The 10,210-nt window shown below is 41.8% G+C and overlaps 1 protein-coding gene across 2 annotated transcripts in view; it reads left to right on the top strand.

Moving 5' to 3' along the window:
* Positions 1–9,619: 9,619 nt before the first annotated feature.
* The window catches only part of LOC122089466 (proteasome adapter and scaffold protein ECM29), a 53,127-nt gene continuing 52,536 nt past the window's right edge, over positions 9,620–10,210 (top strand). Inside the window, exon 1 of one of the 2 annotated variants that reach the window (XM_042659218.1) lies at positions 9,620–10,075. In XM_042659218.1, coding sequence (XP_042515152.1) covers positions 9,635–10,075 — 441 coding nt within the window. In that variant the 5' untranslated portion in view covers positions 9,620–9,634. The remainder of the gene's footprint in view (positions 10,076–10,210) is intronic. The other variant, XM_042659219.1, reaches the window with a different exon arrangement.

The following is a 10,210-nucleotide window of genomic DNA, read 5'->3' as shown; positions in this document are numbered from 1 at the left end:
AATGACTGTTGATTGATTACTTCTGGACTGTTGATTGCCGCCAATGTTTGGGTAATTATGGTTGTTCTTTGGTTTACAAGATCCTATTGTTTGGGTCTAGTTTGACTTGTCAAACCTAGTCCTACATTAAGTGGTATCAGAGCATGGCTGAGAACAACACCCCCACCTTAGCTTCTATTATGGAGTTGATACAGAATATGAGAGCTGAACTAAAGGCTGAATTGAAGGCTGAGTTGGATGCCAGGTTGTTGAATGAAGAGACCCCACCCCAATAGCCTACTGGCAGTTCACGTACAACACCCGAAGTGGACACTCCAATGAATGTGGTTACTCAGTTAACTAACAGGAGAGCAAACCCTAATCTGAGAGCACCACAGAGGGTTCCGGTAGCACAACCTACTTTTGAAGAGCATGTAAGAGGATATTTTGAGACTGAGCGTCCCGTGCAACAGAGGTATTCTGGAGATTCACAGAAGGTCAAGCTCGATCTGAAGGAGTTTGATGGGAGATATGACCCCCAATTGTTCTATGATTGGGTAGTGGCACTAGACGACTATTTTGACTATTATGAGTTACCTGAGGAACGGAAGATGAAACTAGCTCATGCTAAGCTAGTTGGGGCTGCTTGTGAGTGGTGGCGGACCTATGAGCTAGAGTTGGAAGACCGTGGTAGAGAACCTACTAGTTGGGAAGAGATGAAGCTTGAGTTATCAGATAAATACTTGCCACGCATCTTCAGAGCTCGCATACAAGACCAGCTGAACTCTCTTCGTCAAGGGTCTATGACTGCTGCCGAGTACATGAACAAGTTTGACGCACTTTATTCTCGTACAGGCATAAGGGAGAATGAAAGGCAACTATTATCTCGGTTTCGACTGGGATTGCGAGTTGAAATCAACAGGGGTATCGGAGTTGTTGAAGTGCACTCAGTGAGGGATTGTTTTGACAAGGCCCTACGAGCAGAGGAGCTTCTAGCACAGCCAGTTAGAAGGTTTGGTTTCCAAGCTAGGGACGTAAAAAAGAATTTGCTAGCCACTAAACCTAGTAGCTCAGCACCTCCAAAATCCACTTTTCCTCCACGAGCTGATCATAAAGGAAAGACACCCATGACAGGTAGCAATAAGGTACAGTGTTTCCATTGTCAAGAGATAGAACATTTTGCTAAGTCTTGTCCGCATAAGCAGAGGGTTAATGCAGTAACTGAGGTTGAAGACTCCAATGAGGAGGATGAGTCAGCTCTTTATCCCTACCCATTAGATGATGATGATGATGATGATGGTGGATATGACTATGATATGGAAAACACTAATGAGGATGATACCCAGGGAATAAATATTGTTACTCACATATTGGTGGCTGAAACCAAAGGAGAGGATTGGCGACGTAACTGCATATTCTACAGCCATATGAAGTCAGGTGAGCATACTTGTCAGATTATCATTGATAGTGGCAGTTGTGTCAACGTTGTTTCTGAAGCCTTTGTGAATAAAGCAACCTTGAAAGCTGACCCACATCCTCAGCCTTATAAGGTATCCTTACTGAATGGTAATACCTTAGAGGTGAATAAGAGGTGCTCAGTTCCTTTGAAACTTTACCGATATGAAGAGAAAGTTTGGTGTGATGTGATCCCAATGAAACTCACAGATGTATTGCTTGGTCGTCCCTGGATGTATGACAATGATGCTATGGTTGGAGGGAAGAAGAATCTGTGTACTTTTATGTGGAAGGGTGTTCCCACAACTTTCTATCCGGTAAATGTGCCGGCTGAAATACGGTGGAAGAGATCATTAAGGTCAAATCAGAAGGGCATTGACAATGAGAAGAAGGTATTAGCTCTGCCCACAAAGGAGTTGCTAACTATTTCTCATAAACAGTTCTTACGCACAAGTCATGAGACTGGAATGGTTATGGCACTTGTTACTAGGGAAGTCACCCCCCAACCTGAGGTAACGTATAGTGCACCTATTAGAGAGCTCCTGTGTGATTTTTCTGACTTAGTCCCTGATGATCTCCCAGATGAGTTGCCTCCCATGAGAGACATACAGCTTGCCATTGACTTGGTACCTGGTTCGGTTTTACCCAACCTTCCTGCTTACAGACTTTGTCCTACTGAGCACGCCGAGCTGAAACGGCAAGTGGATGGGTTACTACAGAAGGGCTTCATTGAGGAGAGCTTAAGTCCTTGTGCAGTACCAGCTTTACTCACGCCAAAGAATGATGGTTCTTGGCGTATGTGTGTGGACAGCCGTGCTATCAACAAGATAACAGTCAAGTATAGGTTTCCTATACCACGACTAGATGATATGTTGGATATGTTGTCCGGGGCAAAGGTCTTTTCCAAGCTAGATCTGAGGAGTGGCTATCATCAGATTCGCATCCGTTCTGGGGATGAGTGGAAGACCGCCTTTAAGACCAAGGATGGCTTATATGAGTGGAAAGTCATGCCGTTCGGTCTGACAAATGCACCTAGTACTTTTATGAGGGTGATGACACAGGTCCTTCGTCCCTTCATTGGTCGCTTTTTGGTTGTTTATTTTGATGACATTCTGGTATACAGTAAGAACCAAGAAGAGCATAAGGATCACTTGAGGCAAGTCTTGAGAGTACTCCGTGCTGAGAAGTTATACATTAATCTCAAGAAGTGTTCCTTCATGCTGCCCAAGGTTGTATTCCTTGGATTTATAGTGTCATCAAAGGGGGTTGAAGCTGATCCGGAGAAGATCAAGAGCATCACTGATTGGCCCACACCTAAGACTCTAACAGAAGTCCGTAGCTTCCATGGGTTGGCTTCCTTCTATAGGAGATTTATTCGGAACTTCAATGCAGTAATGGCACCCATCACTGAATGTATGAAGTCGAGTAAAAGGAAGTTTGAATGGACAACTACAACGACCAAAGCCTTCGCTCTTGTGAAGAGGAAGATGACCGAGGCACCCATCCTACGCCTACCAGATTTTGACAAAGTATTTGAGGTAGCTACAGATGCTTCACATGTTGGGCTAGGAGGAGTGATAATGCAAGGAGGACACCCCATCGCTTTTTATAGCGAAAAATTGAATGAGGCCAAGAAGCGCTATTCGACTTATGATCTGGAGTTGTAAGCAGTCATCAAAGTGCTACGCCATTGGAGGCACTACCTCATTGGTAAGGAGTTCATTTTGTACACTGATCATGAGGCCTTGAAGCACCTTCACTCACAAAAATCGATTAGCCACAGACATGCCAAATGGGTAGCCTACTTGCGGGAGTTTGTATTTGCTATGAACTACAAGGCGGGAAAAGAGAATACTATGGCTGATGCACTTAGCCGGAAAGTGCTCACACTTGACACATTTTCAGCGCATGTTATTAACATAGATCAGATACGAGGTGAGTATATATCTGATTCTGATTTCAGCCCTGTCTTTATGGAGTTACAACAAGGTGGGCAGCACCTAAAGTACTCTATTCATGATGGGTACTTGTTCTTTGGCACGCGGCTTTGTATCCCAAACTCTTCCCTACGTCATCACATCATACGAGAGTTACATGGAGGAGGATTAGGAGGACATTTTGGGAAAGATAAGACTCTTGCATAGGTGACTGATCGATATTATTGGCCATGCATTACAAAGGATGTCGATCATGTGATCAAGAGATGCCGTGTATGTTAGTTGGCAAAAGGGGGAAAACAGAACACAGGTTTATACTCTCCACTACCTGTTCCTCATGCACCTTGGCTTGATGTTAGCATGGATTTTGTTCTTGGACTACCCCCTACTAGAGAACGATATGATTCTATTATGGTAGTTGTGGATCGTTTCTCTAAGATGGCTCATTTTATACCTTGTCGTAGGACTTTTGATGCTTATCAGGTTGCAAAGCTCTTCTTTAAGGAAGTAGTACGATTACATGGGCTGCCAACTAGTATTGTATCTGACCGTGACGTTAAGTTTATGAGTTATTTTTGGAAGGCATTGTGGTTGAAGACAAATACAAAGCTGAACTTTTCAATTGCATTTCATCCACAGACAGACGGACAGACTGAGGTGGTGAACCGTAGCTTGGGAAACTTGTTGAGGTGTTTGGTTTTAGACTATGAGAAGACATGGCCTTCTATTCTTGACATTGCAGAATTTGCCTACAACAGCTCAATGAATAGGACAACAGGTCGTACTCCTTTTGAGATCTTGCTTGGAGTCCAACCTAAGCGGCCTATTGACCTTATGTCACTCCCACCCCAGGCTCGAGTTAGTATTGAAGTTGATGAGTTCTTACGTCATATCACTGAGGTGCATGCCAACGTCCGACGGCGTATTGCCTTGAACAATGAGGTGTATAAGGCTTCTGCTGATCGTCATCGGCGTTCTGTGGAGTTCAAACCGGGGACATGGTGATGATTCGAGTAAATCCTGAACGGTTTCAGACAGGTGTCAATACCAAGCTACATCCACGAAAGATGGGTCCCTACAAGGTGCTGAAACGTATAGGACCTAATGCTTATGTGCTTGAGTTTCCTGATGACATGACCATAAGCAACGTGTTTAATGAGGCTGATCTTCACCTTTATGTTGGGCATCATTCAGATGATGGAGACTCGGAGCAAATGCTGAGGTTGCCTCAACTGAAGCCACCCACTTCTGAAGTTATTGAAGATGTCTTGGATGATAATTACAAGACCTCCCGCCGTGGCACCGGTTATCACACTTTTCTTGTCAAGTGGAAAGGCCATCCCCGTAGTCACTGTACTTGGATTCATGCTGATGATTTCAAGAGACTTGATCCCGACTTGTATGAGCGTTACATGTCCCTTATCCATTCGTCGGAGTCGAATGTTTCCAAGCCAGGGAGAGTTGATGCAGATTCTTCACCAAACTAGGCTTGTTTTATTAGGAATAAGCTTAGGGTTGGGTTGTATACGTGTTGGGCCTTCAGTCTATGTGGTTTGGAGTATATTGGGCTACTTTTCTGGGTCTAAACTAGGGGTTCTAAGGTTGCATATGGGATTCAGTGATTTGTTTCTTTTTTCTTTAGTTTCCTTTTTAGATGGGGTTATTTAGTTTCTAATTTCAGTACCTAAATTAGTTTCTAAATTCAAGTCATTGTTAGTTTCTAATTTCTGTCTAGACTAATTTCTATTTTCATTAGATTCTAATTTCCAGTTTTTAGTAACTTCTTGTAATCAATTTTTAGTAACTCAGATTTAGTAACTCTGAGTTACTATTACTTGTAAACCCTCCCCATCATTATTATAAATAAAGGAGAGCTCTTTAATATTCTATTATTGAATTTCCTGAAACTGCTGGGATCGACTGTAAGGTTTCAGAACCTGCTGTCCAGAGTTGAGTTCTGGTTTGGTTTATCTGTTCCTGTGGTGTTTGCTGCTGATTGTGTCTTATTCAATACTCTATTCCTATTGCTGGTTAGTCTACTTGTTGGTGTAGTCTCTATGCTCAGAAATTCCAGGTTCTGGATTTGAGAATTCTGGTTTTCAATGACTGTTGATTGATTACTTCTGGACTGTTGATTGCCGCCAATGTTTGGGTAATTATGGTTGTTCTTTGGTTTACAAGATCCTGTTGTTTGGGTCTAGTTTGACTTGTCAAACCTAGTCCTACATTACTGGCCCAAAACTGCGAGTCTCCAAACTTCCCTTCCTCCCATTTTTTCCCCTAGATTCACTTAGGGCTTTCAATATGGAGCGACAAATGTTTCTACGGGTTGTGAAAAAGCCAAATTTTGGATCATTGTACAAGTTCAAATAGAAGATTGAGGGAGTGCACCAAAAAAGGGTTTCTCAAGAACTTAAACTTTCTCTTAAATCTTGGTTTTCAGTCATGTTTGTTGGTATTAATCAATAGATTTTGGTAAAACTAAGTTAGTTTTAGCATCAAACTGAATCATTTGCAATGATTTGCACTATGATTCAACACATTTTTGTAGATCCAACATATTTTTACAAAAATGAAATTTGTTCATGTTTTGAATTTTTTTTTTTTTTCAATTTCTTAGTAGTTCTTACACAAACCAAGTATGATTGCACAACCATAACTTGATATTTTACCAGTATTGGCCACTTAAGACTAGTACTTGATTCTTTTACTAGTGGGAAAGACATTATATATTTCGTATGGGGTCAATAGCTTATGTTCGGCAAGTGCACGACATCATCCTAGTCGCTCCTATTCTTGAAGACTCTCCCAGCTATGTCTTTGAACCACCCCAACACTCTTCATTGAATGCACTTACCTCTTAACACGGTGTTCTCCATTTTAGTGTTTATGGTTGATATATGTTATATTTGCTTATTTATAATGTGTTTTATGCAGAAGTGTATTTTCATGCGTATCCTAGTGTGTCTTGAGTATCTCTGATACAATAAGTCTCTCAAAATCACCCGATCGATTCGGTGTACGATACCGATACTTTAAACATTGGCTGAGAGGATATCTGAAGAAGAGTTAGAAATATTAGAGTGGGGGGGTGGGTGGTTGCTAAGAATTGGTAGTGGGAGAGAGACCAAAGGAGGATGGGCTTAAAAGGAGATGAGGACCTAGAAGACACAACAGGTTGATAGCCCAGAACACTATAGCCCAGAAGGTGAGGTGGCTTGATAGAAGGGGGATCCAAAGGGGCATGTGAGCTCGAGAGAGTAGAAGGATAAGGAGTGGACCGGGCAATGGGACCCACTGGTGGCTCTTTCATGGGGGAAATATGATTTAAAGAGTCCTTTTTGACTCTAGAAGTTTCATTTTTGTGGAGAGTTTGCGAAGAACGAGAAGTGTCGGGAGGAACTTCTAGTAGCAACAAAGGAGGCAATCGGCCTGCATAAGAGGATCGAGTTGCAACAATATAGTCATTGCAGCAAGAACAGTAACCAAGATGAGATCGACTAGTCGAGGGGGATCGGTCGTGATGATTGCCTGTACCAAGAGATAAAAGGTCCTCGGGCTGGCAATGAAGGCTTTAGCGTCAGACTATAGAGTAGAGAACCTATTGTGATTAGAGGTTGATGCTAGAGCTTGGACAATTGACAGTAGGGAAGTGTGGCCTTTGGGGAGCCAGATGCTGAAACCTCTCTAATGCAATGTTTGTTTCATTGATGGTGCTTTGGACTACCTCAATTGAGAGAACAGAGCTCCTAATGGGGGTTGGTACCACAGAGTGTGATCGATGGAAGGGGGGTAGAGTGTTGAATGTGAAGTCAAGTGGGTGGGGATGGTAGTGGTGGAAGCAGGAGGGTTTTCTTCAGCTGAGGAAGCAGATAGTTTTGGTAGGCACTGGGAAGTGTCATGGCCAAATAATTTGCAGAGAGGCAGTGAGGGGGGCTCCATTCATGCCCAACCTCTCAACCTACATTACTTTCCCTTAAATCGGTGTTGTGTTCCCTTGTTGCTAGGACTACTTTAAAGAAGCATTGACATTTTCAAGGGTGAAGTGGAAGTGTGGAACTTTATATTTATCATCTTACAATGTAGGTTGATCTTACTCAATTTATTTCAGTTCCTCTCGCTTTTGCTCTCAACTTTTAAACTTAGCATTCTAGTTGAATGATTGCTCCTTGAAAGATTTTTTTGTTTTGTTCTGTGGAGAGGCACTTTGCTTTTAGTCTATGGGAAATAGGGACTGCATGGCTATTTAATATTTCCTTTTTCTTCTTATGAGACGGTGCTTGCTAGAGCTGATTGTAAATCAGGTAGACGTCAGGGTGGTTGTGGGCTTTCTTCATCTGCTTCATTTTGGCCAGGTTTCATTCAATTTTTTGTGGGTTGGATGATAGAAAAACCAGCAAGCAGCAAGTGGGGCTTAGTCAAGTCAAGCAGTGAGCTCCGTTTTTAGAGCGAGTGAGCCGCACTAGCCTATTACAGCCATGGTTTAAGATCTCACCACGATCTCGCTAATATTTCTCATTTTAGATTTTAGAGACGAGATGATAGTCGATACACAAAATCAATCATATCTCGACTAAGATCTCAGCGAGATATTGCCAAATCTTGACCCCATCTCGTTGAGAAATAGACTAGAAATCACCTCTCTTGCTACATTTTGAAGAACATTGTTGATGGGATTTTGGGGCTTTTTCCTTCCAAACTTCATTCCTACAATACATGTAATATGTCTACATGTATTATGTAATATGTACTGCACCTATGTAGTTGTGTGGCTAATCTAATGTGACTCATCAATCATCAATGTTAAATGTTAAACAATTAAGTAATTGTCTATGATGTCTTTTAAATTCTTATGATTATTTTCACTTTTTAAATTGATTATATGTATTATAACTTCTAAAATTATTAGATGTTGTATCCCCTGCATGGATTTAGGGGGCGGTATCGGTAGACCGATCCAGATCAGATCGGATTAGTGCATATCGGTTGGTTTGCCCTTTCTTTTTTTAAAAGTACAATTTTCTTACTGTTTTACCCCTGAAATGATACGGGTAACCGATCCAGATCGGTCTCAGCCGATACCGCTACGATACGGCCGACACGATACCGATACTTGAAACAATGGTCATGTGTGGAATGTGGATTGTGGAATATAGCATACTAGCCTAAGGTTCGAAGAGTTGGAAACTACTTACATTATGTACGAAGTCAAAGTATCATTTTAGATTTGAGTTCTAAAAAACTGATATTTCCATTGTGTTTAGAAGCCCAAAAATAAGGTAAATGGCAAGTTTCAGGGGCTACAAAGTCCATATGGCCACTAAGACCAGCCAGCGAGTCGATCGGGAAAAAATGCGAGATCTCGCGGCAAGATCTCGGCGAGATCTCGCGGATTAGCAAGATTAGGGGCGAGATGGAGATCTTAAACCTTGACTAGAACAACTACCAGATTGTTGCATTGGGAGGCAAGTAGTTCCATACTAAGAATGTTCCATGCTGCTACTTTTTCCGGATGGACTCCAATGCTTTGTTGGAGGAACCATCCTGATCGGATTGCTCATTAGTTGGTGCTCCTTTAACCTTGATGAATGCCCTCAGAGGAATACTGGTCCTTGAGGTGTATATAGAGTGGTAAAAGACAGCATACAAAGCATTTCTTTGGTATACTCTGGTCTCATCAGGGAGGGTGACTCAGTGAGGGCTGAACTTGTATCTCTCAGCTTGGGTTTTGATGCTTTACTCAGGTGAGGTTGCACCAGCATCATGGCTGAAAGTGACTCAGTAGTTTTCATAGGATGGCCTAGGAATATTGGAGATTATCCTTAAGATTTTCCCAGCTGAGCATACACATTTCCTATATGATCTTGTCAGCTAACGTCATGTTTCCCCGAAGACTTAGATTGGCTGATTCCTTGGCATATAAGCCAGCTAGGCAAGGTATTGTGATCCAAATATTGTGTTTGGGGAGTGTTATACTGTGGGACTGTGAGGTTGGTTATGCTCTGTTGAGCTCAGTTGGCCCTAATGTTCTTTTAGTTCTTATATTTTGTGTAGTGGTTGGGAAGCTGCCCCTGTTTTTGTTGTATGCTACTTTATTCTATTATTAAAATATTATTAATATATATATTTTTGCTATTTCCCTTTGGTCGATATTTACATGTATACTGTTTTACATATTTTATGGCCTAGTCAGGTTGTGAATCAGACCCCATTAAGTTGGGATAAGGCTGAGTTAGTTGTTGTAGTCAGGTTGTGAATGTCACATGGTTTTTCTTGGGTCATGTATATTGACAGATGAACACATTGGCCTTATTCTTTGTAGGGAAATGGCTCTTGAAGGTCTCTTTCCCACGAAAGATGAAGAGAAAACCATGAGTCAGAATTGTGACCTTAAATATCCTGATCTTGGAGAGATGCTAGATTTTATTTGTAAACAGCAGCCAAGATTGTTGGATTCCACCGGAATGGGAGGGGAAGCACTTATTTTTCCGTCAAAAATGTATGTGGTTATGATTAAGTTTTTGCTGAAGTCCTTTGAGGCAGGTTTTCAACAGGATGGCACTGTTGGGGGGACATCTGAATTTAACTCCTCGGTGGAGACACTGTGTCTGTTGCTAGAACATGCTATGGTATATGAAGGTTCAGTTGAATTGCATGCTACTGCCTCAAAAGGATTAATTGCTATTGGATCTCATATGCCTGAGGTTAATTTGCTAATTATTACTGCTTTCTTCCTTTAGTGTGTTTTTTTATTTTATATTTTATATAATATTGTTCAGTTTCACTCTTCTAGTGGTTCTTTGCCTGATTTCTTCCTCCCCTTCCCCACCCACCCACCC

This window comes from Macadamia integrifolia, chromosome 9 (assembly GCF_013358625.1).
Source record: "Macadamia integrifolia cultivar HAES 741 chromosome 9, SCU_Mint_v3, whole genome shotgun sequence".
Taxonomy (NCBI): domain Eukaryota; kingdom Viridiplantae; phylum Streptophyta; class Magnoliopsida; order Proteales; family Proteaceae; genus Macadamia; species Macadamia integrifolia.
The sequence above is the reverse complement of the archived record's forward strand: the minus strand, read 5'-3'. Positions and strand labels throughout refer to the sequence as shown.